This window comes from Bubalus kerabau, chromosome 4 (genome assembly GCF_029407905.1).
Source record: "Bubalus kerabau isolate K-KA32 ecotype Philippines breed swamp buffalo chromosome 4, PCC_UOA_SB_1v2, whole genome shotgun sequence".
In the NCBI taxonomy this organism is placed as follows: Eukaryota; Metazoa; Chordata; class Mammalia; order Artiodactyla; family Bovidae; genus Bubalus; species Bubalus kerabau.
In genome coordinates, this window is record NC_073627.1 from 130,401,753 (window position 1) to 130,426,683 (window position 24,931).

Genomic DNA, 24,931 nt, shown 5'->3' on the forward strand with positions numbered 1-24,931 from the left:
TGCAGGGAGTTGGTTGGGATTTCTCTTTTTGCGAGAGATAGCCTGCTTGTCTGTTCTCTTAACAACATTACCTTTGGAAAAACATATCACACATGGGGTGGAGCTTATTAGACTTGTTTCTCTGCTTTCCCAGTAAAGTTGTAAACTGAGGCTGTTTTACTGGGTCTTATTAGACCCATCTTGTGGTTGTCAGTATGATTCCATTCTTTGAATCAGTACTTTAAGCCTATAGAACAGGTTCTTTTTAGTTAGAAGTTTCATGATGCCTTCTCCTATCCTTTCACTTCTTCTGTGACCTTAGATTTTAGGCATGTCTCTAATCAACTTGTTGCTGGATTTTGTGTTGTCACTGAAAAAAAAAAAATCCAGACTGACAATCTTTAACTAAATATTTATGTCTATTTATACTTACTGTGCTTACTGAAACTTTAGTGTTTGATTATGCCATCTTATTTATGCTTTCTGTTTATTATGCTTTTTCTATTTTTTTTCTTTTTTTTATACTGCTTTTTTGAATTGATAGAGGTTTTCCTCCCCTTCTGCTTCTATTTTTCTGACTCTACTGATTTGACAATTATCTATTTCCAGTCTTTAGTGGTAAATTTGAAAGTTCAACATCCATTTATAATAAAAACCCTCCAGAAAGCAGGCATAGAAGGAACATACCTCAACATAATAAAAGCCATATATGATAAATCTACAGCAAACATTATCCTCAATGGTGAAAAATTGAAAGCATTTCCCCTAAAGTCAGGACCAAGATAAGGATGCCCACTCTCACCACTACTATTCAACATAGTTTTGGAATTTTTGGCCACAGCAATCAGAGCAGAAAAGAAAGAAAAGGACTCCAGATTGGAAAAGAAGAAGTAAAACTCTCACTGTTTGCATATGACATGATTCTCTACATAGAAAACCCTAAAGATGTCACCAGAAAATTACTAGAGCTAGTTAATGAATACAATAAAGTTGCAGGATATAAAATTAACACACAGAAATCTCTTGCATTCCTATACACTAACAATGACAAGACAGAAAGAGAAATTAAGGAAACAATTCCATTCACCATTGCAACAAAAAGAATTAAATACTTAGGAATAAATCTACCTAAAGAAACAAAAGACCTATATATAGAAAACTATAAAACACTGATGAAGGAAATCAAAGATGACACAAATAGATGGAAAAATATACCATGTTCATGGATTGGAAGAATCAATATAGTGAAAATGAGTATACTACCCAAAGCAATCTATAAATTCAGTGCAATCCCTATCAAGCTACCAATGGTATTTTTCAGAGAATTAGAACAAATAATTTCACAATTTGTATGGAATTACAGAAAGCCTTGAATAGCCAAAGCAACCTTGAGAAAGAAGAATGGAACTGGAGGAATCAACCTGCCTGACTTCAGGCTATACTACATAGCAACAGTCATCAAGACAGTATGGTACTGGCACAAAGACAGAAACATAGATCAATGAAACAAAATAGAAAGCCCAGAGATAAGTCCATGTACCTACAGACACCTTATCTTTGACAAAGGAGGCAAGAATATACAATGGGGAAAAGACGATTTCTTTAACAAGTGGTGCTGGGAAAACTGGTCAACCACTTTAAAAGAATGAAACTAGACCACTTTCTAACACCATACACAAAAATAAACTCAAAATGGATTAAAGATCTAAATGTAAGACCAGAAACCGTAAAACTCCTAGAGGAAAACATAGGCAAAACACTCTCTGACATAAATCACAGCAGGATCCTCTATGACTCACCTCCCAGAGTAATGGAAATAAAAGCAAAAATAAACAAATGGGACCTAATTAAACTTAAAAGCTTTTGCACAATGAAGGAAACTATAATCAAGGTGAAAAGACAGCCTTCAGAACGGGAGAAAATAATAGCAAACAAAACAATTGGCAAAGAATTAATCTCAAAATATACAAGCAGCTGTTGCAGCTCAATTCCAGAAAAATAAGCGACCCAATCAAAAAATGGGCCAAAGAACTAAACAGACATTTCTCCAAAGAAGACATACAGATGGCTAACACATGAAAAGATACTCAACATCACTTATTATCAGAGAAATGCAAATCAAAACCACAATGAGGTACCATCTCATGCCAGTCAGAATGGCTGCTATCAAAAAGTCTACAAACAATAAATGCTGAAGAGAGTGCAGAGAAAAAGGAACTCTCTTACACTGTTGGTGGGAATGCAAACTAGTACAGCGGCTATGGAGAACAGTGTGGAGATTCCTTAAAAAGCTGGAAATAGAACTGCCATATGACCCAGCAATCCCACTGCTGGGCATACACATCGAGGAAGCCAGAATTGAAAGAGACACATATATCCCAATGTTCATCGCAGCACTGTTTACAATAGCCAGGACATGGAAGCAACTTAAATGTCCATCGGCAGATGAATGCATAAGAAAGCTGTGGTACATATACACAATGGAGTATTACTCAGCTATTAAAAAGAATGCATTTGAATCAGTTCTAATGAGGTGGATGAAACTGGAGCCTATTATACAGAGTGAAGTAAGTCAGAAAGAAAAACACCAATACAGTATATTTAATGCATATGTATGGAATTGAGAAAGATGGTAACGATGACTCTATATGCAAGACAGTAAAAGAGACACAGATATAAAAAACAGACTGTTGGACTCTGTGGGAGAAGGCGAGGGTGGGATGATTTGAGAGAATAGCATTGAAACATGCATATATATGAAATAGATCACCAGTCCAGGTTTGATGCATGAGGCAGGGTGCTCAGGGCTGGTGCACTGGGATGACCCTGAGAGATGGGATGGGGAGGGAGGTGGGAGGAAGGATCAGGATGGGGAATACATGTACAACCATGGCTGATTCATGTGAATGTATGACAAAACCACCACAATACTGTAAAGTAATTAGCCTCCAATTAAAATTTTAAAAAATTAAAAATTGAAAAAACAACAACAACAGAAAGTATATATTTATATATTCAACTCAAAAAGGTCTAAATTAATCAGTGGATCTTGGAATGCTTTAACACTGATCACTTTCTTTCCCAGTTTGTATGTCATTTTATACCAGTATTTTAATTCTCTCTTGCTTTTTAAATCAACACATTAAACATTTTTTTAAATGCAATATTTGTTTACATTTATCCACAAGTTTATTTTTTCTTCTCATCATTCTTTCCTGAATGATGGTCTTTGTATCTTGGAGATCTTTCTGGAATTCTTTTCTTCTTCCTGAAATATATCATGTATTTCTTGCTGTAAGCAAAGTTATTGTTTTAAACACTCAGTTTTACTTATCTGAAAATGTTTTCTCTTTTTGTTCTTGTTCTTGAAAAATAGATTGGGTATTTAATTCCATGTTGATAGTTTGGCATTTGAAGATAGTATTCCACTGTCCCCTGGCTTGCTCCATCACTGTGAGATGTCTGTCTATACTGAGTTAAATTTTCCTGTTATTTTTGTTTCTTTGTCCTTTGTTTGAGGTTCTCTTATTTATTTAATCATAAGAAGCATACTTATTCATGCTCTGTGTCTGCTACTTCTAATATCCAGGTATATATATTTTCTTGTTGTTCCTGGACTCTGAGGACTTCTTTTGTTTTCTGTAAGCTGATCCATACATTTAAAAGTTTTTTAAAAGTATTTTATCAAGAATTTTTTGAGTGTCCTTTACTACGTGTGAAAGTGTTAGTTGCTCAGTCGTGTCTGACTGTTTTTCGACCCCATGGACTGTATCCCACCAGGCTCCTCTGTTCATGGAATTCTCTAGGCAGGAATACTGGAGTGAGTAGCCATTTCCTTCTCCAGGGGATTTTCTTGACCCAGTGATCAAATCTGGGCAGAGCCACCATCTGAGCCACCAGGAAAGCCTAATCTTTCATACTGCCATGAGTGGAAGTCCTAAAGAAAGTGAAAGAATGAAAGTGAAAGTCACTCAGTCATGTCCGACTCTTTGCAACCCCATGGACTGTAGCCTGTCAGGCTCCTCTGTCCATGAGGATTCTCCAGGCAAGAATACCGGAGTGGGTTGCCGTTCCCTTCTCCAGGAGAATCTTCCCAACCCAGGATTCAAACCCACGTCTCACGCATTGCAGGCAGATTCTTTACCATCTGAGCTACCAGGAAAGCTCATGGAAGTCCTATATTCACTTAAAAAAAAAAACAACTTTCTCTTTTACATAGGGTTCTTTTGATTAAACTGACTAAGTCAGTTCAGACTGATTTAAACATAAAAGAAAATATATTGACTTCTATGACAGAAAGATCTAGGATTTGAACTGGATTCGGATTATTCTGGGCCCTGGATATAGGGACTCAACTTATGTCATCAGGAAAATGTTGATTGGCCGGACCTGGGACATGTAACCTTCCCAAAGAGGGATGTGTATATTTGTGTATGTATCCATATGTGTGTATATGTCCAGCCCTGTACAAAACATACAGCTTGAGAGTCCAGGAGGCATGGTTCCTGAAAGGGAAATCAAAGTACACTAAGGTGAAGAAAGGAGAAAGCATTCTGGGCCAATAAAACACACCTGTGTCCACTGTGACCTTCTTGGCCTGTTCTCCAAAGGATGTAAATTTTCATTGTTTTAAAGATGTTTATGTGATAACCTAAATATAAACATAAAAGATCAGGAGGTGTTTGCCACACCCATTTATTCATAACCATAAAATACATAGACATATATTGTACTGGTGGAGATTATGGTATCCTCATCCAGAAGGGTTTTTATGAAGATTATAAAGAAGATTATAAGGAATAATGCTTGTGGAATGTTTAGCACACTGCCTATCATATAGTAAACACTCAATAAATGTTACTGTTATTACTAGATACAGTGCAAAGCACACAGAAAATACAGAGTAAAATACAACTCTACCCCTGCCTTCACAAAGCATATGGATTATACCAGAAAGTTAAGGCAAAGATGGCTTACTATGATTTCATAGTAAATTTGGTTCTGAGCTCTCTTTGTCTTTCCAGAAGTAGAACCCTGAGTGATACATGTCTGCCTTTGTCTAATTGAACAATACACAGCTTTTTATTGCCCAGAAAAAGAGGGAAATGTTTTTCCTGGATGCAAATTTAGAGATGTTCAGGAGGATATATTGAAATTCATGAAGGAGAATGCATTTAAAGGATGTTTTATCTTTTTTTTTAATTGAAGAATAGTTGATTTACAGTGTTGCATTACTTTCTAGTATACATCAAAATGATTTAGTTATTCTTTTCCATTTTGGTTTATTACAGGATATTGAATACAGTTCCCTGTGCTATATAGTAGGACCTTGTTGTTAATCTCCTTTATTTATAGTAGTTTGTATTTGCTAATCCCAAACTCCTAATTTATTCTTCTCTCTCCTGCTTTCCCGTTGGGTAGCCATAAGTTTGTTTTCTATGTCTGTGAGTCTGTTTGTGTTTTGTAAATAAGTTCATTTGTGTCATATTTTAGATTCCACATATAAGCGATATTTGTGTTTCTCTGGTAATAGTACCCACCTCCTGAGACTGTGGAGGCCATTAAATGATTTAATACACAGCTAGTGCTTAATTATATCTGGATTTAGCATACCTCTGAGTAGTAGACAGGTTGCATAGAAAAGCTGCCATAGCCCACTAGAAGCATCAGAAAGAACTAATTGCTTGTACTACATGAAAAAAAAGTATTTTTCTGAAACCTAAAGTTAAAGACTTTTTTAATCTTTAAAACAAAGCAAAGCTAACATTTAGTTCCACTTGTGCACAGATCCAAAGAGAAATGGTGGAAATAATGACAGTGAGGTTTTCAAAATGAATTTATTCAATTTAAAGAAAGGGTGAACATATTCAACAAAGACTTTAAAAATGGTCCACATCAAAAAAGCCTTAAAAAAAAGAAATAAAGGATGCAGTCTGAGCAGAGTCCCAGCAGTGGGGTTGGAAAGGCGTGGACAGATGGGAAAGGTAGGTGTTAGGCGGGGAGAACTGACAGTACCTCCTCCTTTCTGAGTCTGCTGAGTTTGAATGTTGCAGAAATCTGAAAATGGCTTTAAAGTTTAGAAACAGCATCCTGCAGGTCAAGTTCATTAGGTATCATTTTAGAACCTTTTAAAGAATCTGCTGGGATTCCTACTGGATCATGGGTGACTCTGGAAGATCCCAGCAGGTTATTTACCATTCCCCAGAGGGAGGCCCTGAGACCATGACCTGTGTTCCATTCACTCCAAACCCAGCACCAGCCTGGGCCTGGTATACAAGTCACCAGTAGGGTCTTAATTCCTGAAATTGTGTTGTATTTGCAGGTGCAAAGAGAAGAAATATAATTACGATGAATTGCCCACGACATCTGTCGTCATAGCGTTTTATAATGAAGCCTGGTCAACTCTCCTTCGGACAGTTTACAGTGTCCTCGAGACATCCCCAGACACTCTGCTAGAAGAAGTTATCCTTGTAGATGACTACAGTGATCGAGGTGAGCCCCTGACTTGGGCCCTTGGAGGAGCCTGCCCTTTGGTGACTGTGCCTGCGAGGCGGGTGTGACATGGGTGCATAGAACAGGCCGGGAAGGATGGGCTTCCTGCGTCTCCCTGTGCCTGGCCCCTGCCCTCAGGGAGCTTGGAGCTGGGTAGGGGGATGCAGACGTGATGGCAGAGTGCTCTACCACTCAGTGCTATAGGAGGCAGAGAGGGGGCACTCACCCACCTGGGTGCTCAGGAGCAGGTGGTTGACCATAGTCTTGAAGGCTGGGTAGTTTGTGGACCGCAAATAAGAAGGGAGGGCGTTTCAAGTGGAGGCCACAGGATATGGAAAGCCTTAGAGTTGCAGTGCTGTGTGGACTGTGTAGGATCTGCAAGTAGTTCAGGAAGGACAGAGAGCTGGCTGCTGCAGGCAGGAACAGGAAGAGGGTGCAGGACTTATATGCAAGCCTGAGGAGTTGGGGCTTTGTCCTGAGGGAGAGACCAAGGCAGAATTTCAAGCAAGAGACCCGTCTGCTCTTTGGGGAAACCCTCTGGAGTGGAGTGTGGAGAATGGGGTACTGGGAAGCTCTGCAGGGAGATGAGGGGGCCATGGAGGTGACCAGGTTGGAGGGATGGGGAGGGCAGGAAGGTGGGAGGAGGATGTTCAGGAGGCAGCACATACAGGCCTGGAGACTGGCTAAGCTGTGAGGAGGACACTCGGGCTTCCGGCCTGGGTCTCCGGGTAAGTGGTGGTGCCCTCCTTGAACTGGAAAAACCACAGGGCTTTGGCCTTGAAGATATGGACTTTGAGGTAAAATAGAAAAGGGGCAGTCCAGATAGAAGAACTGAAGCCAGGGCAAGATATTCCATTGAAAGGATGGCCGGTGTTCCTGCAGGCCTGACCAGTGACCTGGGATCCAGCAATTCACATGCAGTCCGAGGCTGGCCCTTTATTATTCAGGAAGCTTTTTTTTGAGTGTGTGCTGGGTGCTGGGGATTCCATGGGAAACAAGATAAATCCCTGCCCTCATAAAACTCACATTCCAGAGCTGTGGGTTGAGATGGTCAGTAAACACATGAAGAACATAACACATGCATCACATAATACAACACTATATATATATATCACACGTACATCACATAATACAATATACAGCATACCATAATAGAACATGATACTATACTACAGCATGAGTAGAAAGTGCCCTGAAAGAATAATGGGAATAGGAGAACGCCTAGAGCGTGGGGACCAGGACTACTCTAGCTGATGGAGATTAGGGAGGCCTCTTTAAAGCCAAAAGCTGCAAACTCCAGGGACAGTGAAGGACAGGGAAGCCTGGTGTGCTGCAGTTCATGGGGTTGCAAAGAGTCGAACACGACTGAATAACCACAACAGTATGAATAAGGAGGCAGCCCAGTGAAGGTCTGGGCAGGGGGGCCGGGCTGGGAGCAGCAGGTGCAGAAGCTAAAACAAGCAGCCATTCTCAGGGTCAGACCACCAGCCAGTGGAGGGTGACCTGGGGGATGGGATTGCGGGGTGGATGGGGCCAGATCAGGTGGGGCCTTGGAGGACAATAGAAGGAATTTAGTTTAAATAGGAGCCTGTAGGGAGCTGCCTGAGGGCTGTTGGGAGAGCTGTAAGGTTGCTAGGTCTTGGGGACTCTCTGTGCTGCCCTGTTGAGACAGGCTGACTGATGCTGGGGGTTGGGGAGCAGGGATGGGGGGTGAGGATGGAAGGAGGATGTGTGTAGGGGCTGCTGTGGCCTTGCCCGGCTGGGGTTAGTGGTATCAGTTAAGCAGTGGTCAGATAAGCTTAAGCGAGGGGAAATGTCAGGGCCTTACCAGAGGGAGAGCTGTGGGTGTGGTGCTGAGCCTGTTTCCGACCCAGTCACCAACCTCTGGGCACCCCCTTAGGGTAGAGCCGCTGCTTATCTGCCGCTTCAGGCCCTGAGGCTGGTCTGTCTGACCTCAGAGCCTGTGTATCTGTCCTGACTGGTAGGTGTGCTGTTCTCACAGAAACACAAAATAACTGATTTACATGAGATAAAAGTTGATTTCTCTCTCCTGTTGCAAATCTGGGATAATAGACTAAGGCAAGTGTGGCAGCTCCATGGTGTTAGGGCCTGGCTCTTGCTGCCCTGAGTTTCCCCTTTCTCAAGGATGACATGGCAGGCTGGTTCTTCACCTCCTGTTTACTCCTGTCAGTGGAAGGGTTTCCAGGGGACTGGGAGTCCACTTGAAAGTCACCCTTACATCCCACTGAGTAGAACAGGGTCACTTGGCAACAGCTGCTTGTGAGGGAGACTGGGAACATCATCTCTATGGTGGGTGGCCATGTGCTCAGCTGAAAAGCGTGGGGAGAGTGAGTCAGGGGACAGCTAGCATTCCCCCTGGCAGCACACAAGCCAGGCTGGAGGCCGAGGTTTACTGTAGTCTACAAGGCACTGAGGTACGGAGTCTGCGGCTGTAGGTGAGCTTTACCATAAAGCTTTATCATAACCTGTCACGACACCTCGGGCAAGTCACTTGTCTTCTGATTCTTGGTTTCTCATCTGTAAATGAGTTTATGTACACTTAAATCAGGGCTTCCCGGATGGCACTAGTGGTAAGAACCCGCCTGCCAGTACAGGAGACATAAGAGACTTAGGTTCGATTCCTAGGTCCGGAAGATTCTCTGGAGTAGGGCGTGGCAACCCACTCCAGTATTCTTGCCTGGAGAATCCCATTGACAGAGGAGCCTGGTGGGCTACAGTCCACAGAGTTGCAAAGAGCTGGACACGACTGAAGTGACTTAGCATAGCACATTTAAATCAGAGATTTGTGGTGAGGAATGAATGAGATCACGTGTAGCACAGAACCTCATGTAGCAGCCAGCATATAGTAGACACGTGTCTCCATTTTCTTTCCTCCCAGGGTTGTTTTAAATATGTCTATGTAGACACTGGTTCTGGGTCACACCACATAGCCTAGAATCCCAGCTCCAACACTTTGCAGCTGTATAGCCTTGAGCATAGAGCTTAATCAGTTTCAACCTTGGCTTCCAGTCCTGTAAAATGGTATAATAGTAGTTCCTACCTTGCAGGGTCATTGTGAGGATTAAATGAGGTGGTAGCTTGTTAGGACCTGGCACATTGCTGGCACTTGTTCAATGATAACTTCTGTTTTTAGGAAACATTTTAAAAACTGTAAAGTGCCTGAAACTTTCAGAAATGTATTCATTCAGAAGTAGACATCAGATTATTTCTTTTTATGGGACGAAGCCACTGCTCAACAGGCAGGAATATGGTATGAACCCCTTCAGTACAATTCAGTTCTCCTGTAAATGCAAGGTTCTGTGGGGCCAAGGTTCTCCGTCCCCATGGTGGTGATGTATAAACCAGGATTCTCCCCTCAGCCTGTTCTGGAGGAAGAAGTCCTGCCCTGCGCTCTCCTCCCACACTTCCTGCACCCTCCTCACACCCTTCCTGCAGTGTCAGCCTGAGCCCATGAGACTTGTCAGCACCTTCCAGGATGGGATAAGACAGTTCAGGCAGACAGAAGATTGATGCCGACCAAACCCATAATGAGCAGTGGAGAGCTGCACCAGCATTTTCCTGTGTGGTCACTGGGCCCTGCTACTAATTAGCTTTGCTTGGGAAGTCTCCTCCCTTATTCCTGCTATCCGCTTGTACGCAATTATATTTAGGGTTGAAAAATCAATCAATGAATGTTTGTTTTTGTTTTTTGTTTGAGTATCAAGAATATTTAGAGAAACATTTCACCAACAACAAAGCAACTTAGGACATTTTACAAAGTTTTCCCCTTCACTGATGACTGAGGATGACTTTGAGACAAAGCCCACGTATTAATCAATGTGGGGAGATGCCGTCCTTTTTATTTTGCTGAGTGGTTCCCACCTGACCCACTGAGGGGTGTGAATTGGGGCCTTTAGTTCCAGGGCCTGTGTGTGGAGTCAGGAGTCCCGGGGCCAGTTCTAGCTGTGTGCCCGTCCTTTCAGCTCCTAAGGACTCATTTCCTCTTCTGCAAAATGGGGTAAGCATGTCCTCCTGACAAGTTTTGGATTTGTTTAATAAGGATGAGAGACTGTAGGAGAAAGCTCTGGAGGCAGTGTTAAGGCTGTGGACTCGAGCCTGAGTCCTTGGGTTCAAATCATAGCCCCTCTGCTCTCTTGTCTGGGACCTCAGCTCATCACTTAGCCTCTCTCGCCTCAGTGTCCTCATCCATAAAATGGGTACAGCAGTAGTACTGTAGTAGTAGGGGCTTCCCAGGTGGCTCAGTGGTAAAGAATCCGCCTCCAGTGCAGGAGACGCAGGAGACTCAGGTTTGATCCCTGGGTCAGGAAGATCCCCTGGAGGAGGAAATGGCAACCCACTCCAGCATTCTTGCCTGGAAAATCCAATGGACAGAGGAGCCTGGCAGGCTACAGTCCTCAGGGTCACAAAGTGTGGGATATGACTGAGTGACTGAACACACGCACACAGTAGTACTTACGTCATAGGGTGAGGTATGTGAATCACTTGGACAGTAGTAATTAGCACACTCAGCCTTGTAATGTTGGCCACCATTATTATTATTACTGTGTCAACTGAATTGTGCTTCTGAGAAAATTTGGATTAATGGAATTATAAATAAAATCTGTGTTAACATAGTTCCATGTAAATTAAAATTTTATGATGTATTATATATTAACATAAATTAACATTCATGTAAGAATTTTTTGGAAAAATTGTGAATGGATGGTTCTTGTGCTTTTATTTAAATGTTTACAAGTCAGGGTACTTTTGGTGGGGAGGATAGCTTTATTGAGATAGATCCACGTGCCACATTCACCCCTTGCAAGAGTACAGATCTACCTACCTGTGTTTTGAGCAGGAGCCCTTCTTCAGTGGTTCTAGAATCCTCCACCCCTGCCTCCCAGCTTTCCGGGGGCTTCCAGGCTTGATTCCCAGCACAGTGAGGATATCCCTGGTGCAGAACAAAGGAGGCTCGTGTCTGTTTAGTCTTCTTTTTGGGACAGGGAGGCCCTGGGAGGATGCGACTGGGGATGTGTGGCGGTGACCCTCGTTGTCCTGCTTGCATCTGCAGAACACCTGAAGGAGCGCCTGGCCACCGAGCTGGCGGGCTTGCCCAAGGTCCGCCTGATCCGCGCCAACAAGAGGGAGGGCCTGGTGCGAGCACGGCTGCTAGGGGCCTCCGTGGCCAAGGGCGGCGTGCTGACCTTTCTGGACTGCCACTGCGAGTGCCACGAGGGCTGGCTGGAGCCACTGCTGCAGAGGTGCGTCTGTGGGTGGCGGGGTCCCCGGCAAACTGGCGTGGGAGGTAGGGGTGCTGGGCTCAGCGGCTCCTTGGCCAGAGCCTCTGCCCCCTGGCGTGGAGGGGATGTGTCCTCCCACGTGGAGGGGATGTCCTGGGGCTGTGGAGGCTGTTAAGTTAGTTAATATATAGCCAGCACTTAGAACATGCCAGTAGACAGGAGGCCCCAGATGAGTGTTTGCTTTTATTACTGTTTATTTTACACATTTATTGTAGAAAACTTAGTATGATCAACCAAGAAAAAAATAGTCACGTAGAATTGTACTCCTAGAGAATATGTTTTGATGTATTTCCTTCAAGCCAGTAACCATTACACCCAGTACCAACAATGCCTAGGGCCCACCTGTGAAACTTTAAGGGACCCCCCCCCCAAAAAAAATTGTGATAATTTCTTTTAAAATCAGAATGGAAATTGAATATCACAATAATGAATATAGCCTGGGTTGTCTTTATACCTATAATATAGTCATAAAATATGGGCTTCCCTTGTAGCTCAGTTGGTAAAGAATCTATCTGCAATGCAGGAGACCTGGGTTCGATTCCTGGGTTGGGAAGAACCCCTGGAGGAGGAAATGGCAACCCACTCCAGTATCCTTGCCTGGAGAACCCCATGGACAGAGGAGCTTGGCAGGCTATAGTCCATGGGGTCGCAAGAGTCGGACACGACTTAGCGACTAAACCACCACCACCACCGTAGTCATAAAATATTATTTTTAATATCTAATTTTATGGAGTCATGAAAGCATAAATATGGCCACGTCTTCAATGCCATTTGTCCTGCTGTCCCACAGCCTCTTGTGGCTCACCCTTGGCTGACTTTTGTTCTCTTCTCTTCCGTTTCCCTCCCTACTGATTCTGCATCAGGAGCTGGGCTGGCAAGCCCTGAGCTCCTCCGGGTGCGAGAGGAATGTCTAAGGAGGGGCAGGTTCTCTGCTTGGTCCCCACTGTGGGGAGTGGGTAGAGGGCTGGAAGATCAGAGTTTGTGCATTTGGGAAACTACTTTCCCCTGGCCCCCAGTGCTTAGTTGCCAAGTTCTATCTGGAAGAGCTGGGGACCCCCTCGCCTTCCTTCCTGCATGAGACCAGGCTCTGCTGACACTTCTGCCATCCTGGACCTTCGATGCCTCATTCTCCTCCCTCAGCTCTAACGGGCTTCAGCAGCAGCAAGGACTCAGGGTTCCTCAGCCTAGTGCTGGAGTCTTGAGATCACTTAAAACATAGTGACAGCTGGGTGCTCCCTCTGCAATCTGGCCTAATGGGTTCACCCTTCCCTCCTGCCTGCACTTTGCCTACAGAGGGCCACCTCTAGTCCTATCTAAAATCATAGGTGGGGGTGCACGCTTTTCCCCTTCAGCTGATGCATAAATGCCATCTGGAATTCCAATCCACTCCAGTCCACCCTTTGGAGAGAGTGAGGTGGCATTCCACATAGTCACATCCTTGTTCCATACCTGGAGTCAGAGGGATTCTCCCCTGGTTACCCATTAGAAATAGCTGGGGAACTTTAAAAAGTCCTGGTCCTGTAGCAGACTATTTGGATCTGAATTTCTGGGGTGGTTCCTGGCCTTCTGGATGTTTCAAAAGCTCCCCGGGGAATTGGGTATGCCTCAGAGTTGAGACACTGGACTGTAGACTGTCCCTCAGGTGTGGTCTCAGCCAGGCACAGTAATCCCTTCCCTTAGGGGCTTTTGAAAGTGGAAGATGTTCTTGGTTGTCACATTAATGAGGTTGTGCTCTTGGCATTATGAGCTGCTGTTGATATCTGGGGCAGAACCATTCTTTGCTGTGTAGGACTGGACTGTGGGATGTTTGGTATCCCTGGTCCCTGGCTCCCAAGATGCCAGTAACCGCTGCAACTGGGCCAGCACATTCTCTAACTGTGATTTAGAATCCTTTACTCCAGTACTGGCTCCCTCCAGTTTTCCCTTTCTTGTAGAAATTAGGCTACCCCTGGTTCCAACCCGCTGGATGCAAGTCACAAGTTTATGGTTTATGGGTTTATAGGCAGATTCTAGAGAACTGCCCCCAAAATATAATCCAGAGAAATCTGATGTTCACATATGGTCCAGTCTCAGTTCATGCTTCCTGGTGTGCTGTCAGATGCTAAGAAACACAGTCTGGAAGCCTGCTGAAAGATGGTTGGGCTTGTAAGAATGATTGTGGAGAGAATCACTGAAGCCTGTGCACAGGCTGATGGCTGCAACAAGAAATTATCACATTTTCCACTATATGTAACATTTAACCATAAAGAAGATTAAAAGAAAAGTATAGCTGTAGTTCCAGGTCCTCTGCCAGCCTCTCACAAACATTCTGTTGGGGAGTCCACGTTAACCCTCCAGGTATGTAGTATTGTTTCAGAGGCATCAGGCTCTGAGTGGTTAGATGACAACACTAATGTCACACAGCAAATAAGGGGCAGGATTAAAATGTATTTGCTAGTTCCAAAGCAGACCCCTTAGTCTGGGTGCATCTCTGTTCATAAGAAAATAATTATTTCTCGACTTTAAGATGTTTCATTGTGATTACAGGAAGAAATCGCTTACAGTCTTGAGAAACTGAAAGTCTGCTTTCTGCTTTAAAAGTTAGCTTGGATTTTGACATTGTGAGTTTCATAGAAGGATTCAAGTTTAACCAGAATATCTTTAGACAGAATCAGACTGTTGAAGCTATGGAACTTTACATACCAGGGCTAGAATCCTTGTACCTGCCCCTCCTCCACCCAGCACCCCCATAATGTTCACCTGCCGGGGCTGACCTGGCTGCAGACACCTGGAATAAGAGAAGCAGGCCTTTCCACACAGGCGTTCCTCCTTTTAGTGGAAGGCTGAGGGAACTCGATTCTCAGGCTTCCTGGTGGTCCTCCTCCTGCCCGTACATGGTAGAATGTCAGGGTGTTCTGGTTGTTTCCAGGATCCATGAAAAGGAGTCGGCGGTGGTGTGCCCTGTGATTGATGTCATTGACTGGAACACCTTCGAGTACCTGGGGAATGCTGGGGAGCCCCAGATCGGCGGTTTTGACTGGCGGCTGGTGTTCACGTGGCACACGGTTCCCGAAAAGGAGAGGATCCGCATGCGGTCCCCCATCGATGTCATCAGGTCGGGGGCTACTTCTTTGAGTGCCTTACCGCATCTGGCCAACTTGTCAGTGAAGGCTCTTGGGAGGGATGGTTAGCCGTTGCCTCTCTTTTCATTTTATAGAGTATTTGTTTATTTTTGATAAAAATCTTTGCTATATATGTGGATTTATATTGTTATATTTTAATAATTTTGGTAAGTATGTATAACATAAAATTTACCCTTTTTAACCGTTTTTAAATGCACAATTCACTAGCATCACATACATTCACAGTATTGTACAACCATCACCTCTATATATTTCCAGAACTTTTCCATCATCTAATGTTGTTGTTGTTTAGTCGCTAACTCATGTCTGATGCTTTGTGACCCCTAGACTGTAGCCTGCCAGGCTCCTTTGTCCATGGGATTTCCCAGGAAAGAATACTGCAGTGGGTTGCCATTTCCTTCTCTAGGGGAATCTTCCCAACCCAGGGACTGAACCTGGGTCTCCTGTGTGGCAGTTGGATTCTTTACCACTGCACCACCTGGGAAGTCCTATATAGAAACTCTGTACCCATGAAGCAGTACCTCACTTTCCTCCCCTCCTCCAACCCCTGTTAACTAACCATCTCTGGATTTCCCTATGTTATGTACCTCATATAAGTAGAATCACACAATATTTATCCTTTTGTGTCTTGTTTCTTTTCCTTAAGAATTTTCCTGAGCAGTGCCACCAAGCCTGGCTCCTGCCAGCCTCTCAGAACTTGGCCTCTCACTTCTCATCTCTCTCTGTTGTCTGTGCTCCTAGAAGTTCAGGGGTTTCACTCACCCTTAGGCCTGTGGTCATGCTCCTGTCTTCTCGGAGAACCAATCATTCCTCTTCTGGGCTAACTCCCCTTTGTTCTGCAGACCGTTCCTCCTCTGAGAAACTCAGCCCTGCCTGCCTCCCTCCCTATCTCATGGCTTCTTCTGTATTTCCACAGGGTCCCAGGTTGACCTTAGTCACCCACAGAGTTCTGTGTTGCCTAGTGAGATGTCCATGAGCTTCCCCAGGGCAGGGGCTATGGGGCAAGGGCTGTGGGGGACATCCAGCTGCTGGCCCATCTTAGCTGCTAGCCTCTCTTAGGCAGAGAGCGTGAACTCGGGATGTACTTATGTGAGTGAATGGACTCAAGGTTTGTGGTAGAAACCAACTGTGATGATTTCCTGCTGCTTACCTAGAATTATGATTCACATGCCTCTAGATCTCCAACGATGGCTGGTGGGCTGTTTGCTGTGAGTAAGAAATACTTTGAATACCTGGGGTCTTATGATATAGGAATGGAAGTTTGGGGTGGAGAAAACCTCGAATTCTCCTTTCGGGTAAGTACCCCAGTCTTCTGTTTCCACTAGTTCTTAACCTGTTTTTTGTCTCTCTCTGGGAATGATGGCTTTGGTAGGAGAGCCTGGTGGACTTTTCCTCTATATTGGCAGTTTATCCAATAATCCTGAAAGAATACAATGCCACATATATCCTATAAATACTCTTAAAATACACATTTAATAGATTTGGGGCTGCTAAAGTTCTTGGAAGTCACCTAGTTCTTTTACTTTACTGAGGGGAGGGATGGCGGGTGGAGGGGGAAGTGACTGGCCCAGGATCAAAGAGCACGTGACAGACTCTTCACTTAAACACAGGCACCTCCTGAGCCCATGTTTTGGAGCCTTAATTTGCTTGGCTGCTTGATAAAGTAGCCTCTTTATTTGGCACATGTGTGCTGAATCACTTCAGTTGTGTCCGACTCTTTGCGACCCCATGAACTGTAGCCCACCAGGCTCCTCTGTCCATGGGATTCTCCCAGCAAGAATACTGGAGTGGGTTGCCATTTTCTTCTCTGTTTATTGGGCACAGTGACTTTCAAACTTTGACATATATAAGATTTGTTAGGGAAACTTGTTAAAAAGGCAGATTCAGAGGCACGGTCTCTGGAAAGTCAGATTTGGTAGACTTATGGTAGGGACTGGGTGTCTGCATTTTGTAACAAGCCCATACATTGATTCTGCTGTGTGTGATACACAGATGCCCCTTTGGGAAAGCTTTAGCATTCTGGTAGATTTCCTAGTTAACTGAATCTTGCATTTTAAGTATCAAAACCTTATGTCGATGTTTGTGCTTTTAAATGGAAAATTTTCAAATTGAGGAATATCTTATATGGTCTGCTGCTTTAAAAGAATTAATAAATAAGACTTTGGCCCTCCACTGAGGACTCACACCTGCCCCCCATTATAAGCACTAGATGGCACCCCACTCCAGTACTCTTGCCCGGTCAGAGGAGCCTGGTAGGCTATAGTCCATGGGGTCGCAAAGAGTTGGACACGACTGAGCAACTTCACTTTCACTTCTCACTTTCATGCATTGGAGAAGGAAATGGCAACCCACTCTGGTGTTCTTGCCTGGAGAATCCCAGGGACGGAGGAGCCTGGTGGGCTGTTGTCTATGGGGTCGCACAGAGTCGGACACAACTGACGTGACTTAGCAGTGGCAGCAGCTATCTTTGGTCATATGTCCATGAAAAAGCTCCAAATGGCTGTGTGCTGAGTTTTGGGGCGTGCTTTTAACAGTCTTTCTGCCTCTTCCCTAGGTGTCAGGCTGATCTGCCTGCCTCTAGAAGCTCTTCCTTTCCCCCTTCCAAACCTCTCTTCTTACTTGCTGCTTTCTTATCTTCTATGGCTAGGAGACCACGTAATCAGCATGTGCTTTACCTAATAAGTAAGTGAGTTCCCAGTGAGGTCCATTGGGGGTGCTCCTAGGCGTCAAGTGCATGAGCCTTCGTGCATGGATTTTGGGGTCTGGATTCCAATGGCTTATTTGTCTTTGGGGCTGCTTTCTTGCTCTTTGACTGCATCCTGGTCCTGAATATTCCGGGGAAGTGGCCACCTGCCTCATGGAGGGTGAGGTCTTGGCAGTGTTCACCATGACCTCTGTGTGCCCAGCCTCCTTACGTAGGCATTGTGGACCAGCAGCTCACTCCCTGCTCAACCCCATCACCCCGCCTCCTCCCCGCTCTGTGCACAGATCTGGCAGTGCGGGGGGACCCTGGAGATACACCCGTGTTCGCACGTTGGCCACGTTTTCCCCAGGCAAGCTCCCTACTCCCGCAACAAGGCCCTGGCCAACAGTGTCCGCGCAGCTGAAGTGTGGATGGATGAATTTAAAGAGCTCTACTACCATCGCAATCCCCAGGCCCGCCTGGTGAGTCCCCCCTCTACACCCACACTCCTTCTGGCTGCATCCAAACAAAAGCAGCTGATTCTGGCCTCCTACTGTGGTAGATCTGGTTCCAGAAATAGAGAGGAAATCGGGTGCTCACAACCCAAGAGGAAAACTGTATTCCTTCACTTATAATAAACAACAGATAGTTGATTCTCACTCCTTACCATAATTATGCTCCATACAGTCACCGAACCACAATCACTGAATTTGGGACTGACTACTTAGCCATTGATCATGGGGGAAATACAGGATTAGGTTACTGCAGACCTCTTGCAGGTAGACATTTTTATCAACTGATCAATACATAACTTGGTTTTATGTGTGCTTCTGTTTAAATAATCTATTTAATGTATACTGTTGATTGGTTGCATTGAGCTCACACCCAGGTGAATCTAATCCGACACACCTCTTTTCTCCCTCCAACACATCACCACCTTCTTGCACTAGGAGCACTGGACAGCACTAACTACTCGGGGGCCATTTTAAACAGTGAAATCACCAACACAGTACAGAACAGTCTGAAAACCCTGGTGCTAAGTAGTAAACAGGACACTTGCTTTCAGGACGAGAGCTGAGCTATAACCTCAACTGGGAACGTGCACGCTGCGGGACCCTCATGTCTGAGAATGACCGTGAAAGTGTGAAGACACGACAAGTATTGATTTTAGTGTTAAAAATAACATTTTATCAGAGAGCCCCACTGCCACAAACAGGCCACCCTCCACACACGCCAGGACGGGGCTCCCACTGACCTATCTTCACGTCACTAAGGGGCCACGTGGCAAGACAAGAAAGTTGGCTCCAAGGCCTCTTTCCTGGCCACTTGTAAATTTCTTCTTGTGAATCTTTACAGCAGTCCTTCAGAGTAACTTGGAGATTTTCATTTTGTAGATGAGAAAACTGAAGTTCAGAGAGAGTGATTAAAGGAACTTGCCCAAGGGCTCGTAGCAGATGTGGGAAGAACTGGGTCCACTCCCGTGGCACTCTCTCTGCTCTGCGGAGCCCTGTGGACACTCACCTTGACCTCCACTGTGGCCTTTCTCTGCCTCTGGGCTACAGGGTCACTGCTTCCTCTGTCTTGCCCAAGGCTGCAGGTTAGAAATATCTGCTCTTCCCTGTCACCCAATCTAAAACCCACAGATCAATCCCTCTTTCTGAGGGTTCCCAAAGAATAATATGTTAGAAAGAGGGGCACTCATGCACCTTTTGTCTGAATGCCCAGTGGCATAGTGTTGAAATGGATATTTGGTTGAAGATGAGGTCACAATGACTCTCATTGAAAAATGAACTTCTGGGAAATAAGCAGAAACCTGAAATTTTATTCAGACTTTTTCCTTATTGTTATCATTTTGTTAAATATTTTAATTTGTCAAATTTTAACCATTTAACGGCATAACACAGGGACAGTCCTATCTCTGCACTCAGCATTGCTCTCATGGCTGTACATTTGCTGTGCTAAATAGATGCTTGCTTTATTTGATTATTCAAAAATTCGTAATCATTGGTTTCGTCCATAAAACAAGTATTTATCATTGTAGCATTTTGCTCTTACTATTGGAAGAATATATTTAGACTTGAATAGATTGGGCACATAAGAAAGTTTTCATTCATAATTACCTCTAGAATACTTACCTTTGTTTGGAAGTGAGTGTCCAGGTATCAGTGGTAAAACTATCAGAACACTATGACATACGTGTGCTACTCACATGCCGCTGGTCTGTGACCACAGGGGGCCAGGGATGCTGGTGCAGCCCCTGGATTCAGCTCCTAACCCATCAGCAGGGGCTTTGTGTCCTTCCTTCCTGCACCTGGCCACACCTCCCTGCAGCAAGAGCACCTGGGGATGTCGTTGTTTGAGCAACAGTATCTCCTGCTGGGGTGCTGCCACTATGTCTGAGACTGTTTCTTATCCTCTCTGTCCTGTGCAGGCTCTGCACACAATAGGTGCTCAATAAAGGCTTACTGGGTGAATGAAAGGCTTTAATAGGAAGCGCTGTGGCTTGCAGGGGCTCACCATTTTGTCCTTTTCTCAGGAGCCTTTTGGGGACGTGACAGAGAGGAGACAGCTCCGTGCAAGGCTTGGGTGTAAGGACTTCAAATGGTTCTTGAATACCGTGTATCCAGAGCTGCACGTGCCCGAGGACAGGCCTGGCTTCTTTGGGATGGTGAGCGAGGTGGGCCTGTGCTGGGCAATGTGCTTCTGCCCTCCAGGAGTGACCTGGTCTCCTGAGTGACCAACCCTGCAAAAGAAACGCCCCTTTGCGGGGACAGCTGACTTCTCTCATAGGGCTCCCCCTTCTCATCCAGTGTCCTTCTTTCTCCCCTTGAGTGTCTGGGCCTCAGGTCCAGAATGTCAGCACTGGAAGCATCTCTCAGTTGGTGAGTAGCCTCCTGTTTTACAGATGGAAACTGAGGATCAGTTGGTGTTTCCAAGTCTTTTTTTTAACTAACTCCTTATCACATGACTTCAAATCCACAAAAGCCATAGTAAGGAAGAGGAGTCACTTCTGTTAATTCAAAAAACCTAGAAGAAATATTGGTGGGATGAGGTCAACTCAAGTGTCCAGCACCTTTGGCTTTTGTTTGGAACTCCACCAACTTAGGGAGGCCTCCTCTGCTCTGTGGTGTTCATCAGAAGAGCTGGTGTTCCATTCTGCAAGTTTTGATAATTGCAAAGCAGGGTATTTTCAGTTTTCATTATAAAAATGTTCAAACATGCAGAAATGCAGAGAGAGAGAGTGATATAATGAACTCTGTCCCTGAGATTCTGTGTTTACCGAGAAGATGTTGCCTCTTCTGCTTTCCCTTTCCTCTGCTCCACCCTCCCATTGACAGTGTGACCCTGAATAAAGTTAAAGATTCCTTTGCAGCTCTATTTATTTATAGAATATATTTCACTAAGAAGGTGTAGTCAAACACACTATGCTCTAAAGTTATTCAAAATCATTCTTTAAGTCTATCACCAACTTGATAGAGTTAGCTTAATTAATCTAAGTTTTAATCGTTAGGGGTTTCTCCCTTTTCTTCTTTAGTTTTTTTTTTTTCTTTCCAGATTCTTTTGAATCTGGGAACTCATCTGAGGTTGAGGTCCTTTGGTGGTCAAGAGTGCCAACTTGGCTTCATAACATTTGAGTTCTTCTAAACCTAAGATGCCCTGATTATTCACCTATCCTGTTCCCAGGTTCCTTCACAAAGTTAAGGGACCTGAAGAACATGGAGGTCTCTGTTTTATGAGCCAGTGGATTATGGATTCCTTCTTTCTATATGGCTGAGTCTTATTCTCAGAACCAAGCTAGACAAAGGTGGACAAAGGCCAGGGCCAGAGTGGGGTTCAGAAGAAGCCAGTGAAGGGTTCTTTGAAAGTGAAAGTGTTAGTCAATTGTGTCCACTCTTTGCGACATCATGGACTGTAGCCCACTAGACTCCTCTGTCCATGGGATTCTACAGGCAAGAATACTGGAGTGGGTTGCCATTTCCCTCTGTCCATGGGATTCTACAGACAAGAATACTAGAGTGGGTTGCCATTTCCCTCTGTCCATGGGATTCTGCAGGCAAGAATACTGGAGTGGGTTGCCATTTCCCTCTCCATGGGATCTTCCTGACCCAGGGATGGAACCTGGGTCTCCTGCATTGCAGGTGATTCTTTACCAACTGAGCCACCAGGGAAGGTTCCTTAAACTCTCCAGAAAGGGATTTGGAAGGTACTTGATGCTAGGAAAAATTGAAGGTGGGAGGAGAAGGGGATGACAGAGGACGAAATGTTTGGATGGCATCACTGACTCAATGGACATGAGTTTGAGTAAACTCCAGGAGTTGGTGATGGACAGGGAGGCCTGGCATGCTGCAGTCCATGAGGTCGCAAAGTGTCAGACACGACTGAGCGATTGAACTGAACTGAGTCTCTTTCTGGAGGCTCCTGGAAGGGAGGTGGAAGCATGGAATCTTCCAGGGCTTTTTGCTTTTAGAATAATTAAAGGGATTTAGATCCAAAAGTACCTTAGAGATGACCTTGAGTGATAGAGAGAGCACTGGACTTGGATTCTGAGGTCCTGGATTCAAGACTCAGGTGTCTCCACTTATGTGTTGTATGACCTGTGTGCAAACCATCGGCTCTCTATTATACTGTCCTTGTAGTCTACAGTGGTGGACTTCTGATCTGAGAAGTGCCAGGTCTCTTAACTGGGGTATCCTTTGAAGATAATGTAATATCAGGAACTCCTTGGTACACAGGGCTTCCCAGGTGGTTTTAGTGGTAAAGAACCCACCTGCCAGTGCAGGAGATCCAAGAAATGCAGTTCGATCCCTGGGTCGGGAAGTAGGAAATGGCAACCCACTCCAGTATTCTTGCCTGTAAAATTCCATGGGCAGAGGAGACTGGTGGGCCCAGTCTTTAGGGTCACAAGAGTCAGACAGGACTGAGCACACACTTGGTGCATATGTGAGGTGACAACCCAGCTATTGGACTAGTAAAGCAATAAGCCTGCGCTAATGAGACATGAAGCAGTGTGAGCTCTCAGGCCATAAAGAATTCATCTCTCTGCTCCTCAAATTTATCTTCCTAAAATGTGTATGAATCATATGATATCACTTAGATATGGAATCTAAAAAAAATGATATAAATGAACCTATTTACAAAACAGAAATAGAGTCACAGATGTAGAAAACAAACACGGTTACAAGTAGGGAGAGCAGGGGAAAGGATAAATTGGGAGATTGGGATTGGCATATACATACAATTATATATATATATATAATAGATAACTAATAAGAACCTACTATATAGCACAGGGAACTCTTCTCAGTACTCTGTAATAACCTATAAGGGAATAGAAACTAAGAAAGGCTGAATATGTGTATAACTGGTTCACTTTGCTGTGCAGCAGAAACTAACGCAACAGTGTAAATTAACTCTGCTCCAGTGAAAGTTAATTTTAAAAAATGGGGCTTATGATTCCTGCCTCTGGTATAGAATGGGAAAGACGTTTAAGACTAGAAATGGAAGGGGCTTTTAGCTCTGAGACTGGTTCTTCAGGCAGCCACTCCTCTCGCTCCATTTACCTGCCTTCACAGCCCTGGGTGGAACCTGTTGTGTATAAACCTGGACCAAATGCCACCTTTATGTTTTGCTTAGCTCCAGAACAAAGGACTGAGAGATTACTGCTTTGACTATAACCCTCCCAACGAGCACGAGATCACAGGACACCAGGTCATTCTGTACCGCTGTCACGGGATGGGTCAGAACCAGGTAGGGGCTGCTGCTTTAACAGCTTGACCTTCCCAGGCTGAAGGACAGTGGACAGCGGGAGGCCCTGTGTTCAAGGGATCATCGGTGTGGGCCTTTAAAGAGGGAGATGAGGGGAAATCTGTGTGTTTTTAAAACATTGAATATGTGATTTCTTGTTATAAAGGTAATATGTACTCGTAATAGAGCATTTAGGAAATATAAAAAGTAGAAGCAAATAGTAAATGACAAGACCCAGAATGACCACCATTATAATTAAGATTTATTTACTTCCCATCTTTTTTAATGCATGACCTTGGGATTATGTATTTTTTTTGGGGGGGGGATTATGTATTTTAAATGGTTGTTGTAATATCTGCATGTTTTATAGTCTATCATGTCCATTACTTAATCATACTTGTCATGTGTTGTTAGAGATCCTTTGAGAACATCGTCCATAACAGCCTCTTGCTAGTCCTTTGTGTGACTGTATTAATTACTGTTGAGGTAACCAATTCCTTCCTCCCTGTTTTTGTAATTATAAATAACCCTGCTGCTAACATCTTTGGTCAGAAAGAAAAAATGAAGGAAAGCAGATCTGCATTTCAGATGACTTATTCAGAATTAAATCTTACATGGAATTATAGGATTTGATATGTAGTGCCACATTACAAAGCAATTTTTAGGGCAGTTTCCTCAGTCAGGGCCCAGGTGGATATGTCTGGGTTAAATGCTGAACTGCAGGCTGGGCAGGGGAGCAAGACCTGGAAGGTCTGAGTACTGGAGCAGGACCCTGGCCTGAGAAGCAGGCACACTGCCAGGGCGGGGCCAGGGGGAATGCAGGAGAGAACAAAGCGTTGGTTCTAGACGTTCAAAGCCTGCTGTCCTGAGTAAAGGGTGAGATACCGGAGACGAAGGGTAGGCATTCAGATATTCCTCTAACCTGGACTCACTCTGATTCCGTTTGAATATTAGGCCCCATTATGGTCAACAGTAAACTTTCATAATTCAGACCCTACAGCCTTAAATTTTTCAGGTTCTTCAACCCCTTTTAGAACAGCACTCCTCAAAGGTGGTACCATCAGCATCACCTGAGAGCTTAGAAATACAGATTCCCAGACCCACCCCATCCCTCCCCAACCCACCTCTAGTCTTGACTGGTTTTCAAGGGAGATTTGTTTAAGAAGCACTACTCCATGTGCCTTGGGAACCTGTCACCTGTGTCAGAATCTCCTGGAAGCAAGGGGGTGGAGCGGGGCAGATGGGCAGCTGCCTGTCTTGTTAGAAGTGTGAAAGAACAGCTTCTTCGGCCCCGTCTCAGACAGAGGGAACCCTCATTTCCTCTTTGGGACCAGGACCCTGAATCAGCATTTTCCCTAGGCACCTAGGGTAAGAAAACCATTGCTCTGAAGAGCAAGTCCTCCTGTTAGCCATCCTTTGTCTGCTGTGTACAGCACTTTGTGGTTTCCAAGACATGGTTGCATCCATTTCATTTCGGGGGAAGGAGGAGGAAAGGACTGAAGAAAAGGAGGGGAAGTGGCTGGTCAAGGGCACAGAAAGCCCTCAAGGGCTGGAACCAGTCTATATTCTTTCCTGCCATTTTGCACGAGCCCGGGGTTAGGCACAGCAGG

The 24,931-nt window shown here is 44.6% G+C and overlaps 1 protein-coding gene across 2 annotated transcripts in view; it reads left to right on the plus strand.

Annotated features, from left to right (window-relative positions):
- GALNT12 (polypeptide N-acetylgalactosaminyltransferase 12) overlaps positions 1 to 24,931 on the plus strand; it is a 32,029-nt gene that overhangs the window by 4,210 nt on the left and 2,888 nt on the right. The window contains exons 2-8 of one of the 2 annotated variants that reach the window (XM_055578616.1): positions 6,302 to 6,471; positions 11,543 to 11,732; positions 14,680 to 14,865; positions 16,071 to 16,188; positions 17,882 to 18,058; positions 20,113 to 20,244; positions 23,211 to 23,324. In XM_055578616.1, coding sequence (XP_055434591.1) covers positions 6,302 to 6,471; positions 11,543 to 11,732; positions 14,680 to 14,865; positions 16,071 to 16,188; positions 17,882 to 18,058; positions 20,113 to 20,244; positions 23,211 to 23,324 — 1,087 coding nt within the window. The remainder of the gene's footprint in view (positions 1 to 6,301; positions 6,472 to 11,542; positions 11,733 to 14,679; positions 14,866 to 16,070; positions 16,189 to 17,881; positions 18,059 to 20,112; positions 20,245 to 23,210; positions 23,325 to 24,931) is intronic. The other variant, XM_055578617.1, reaches the window with a different exon arrangement.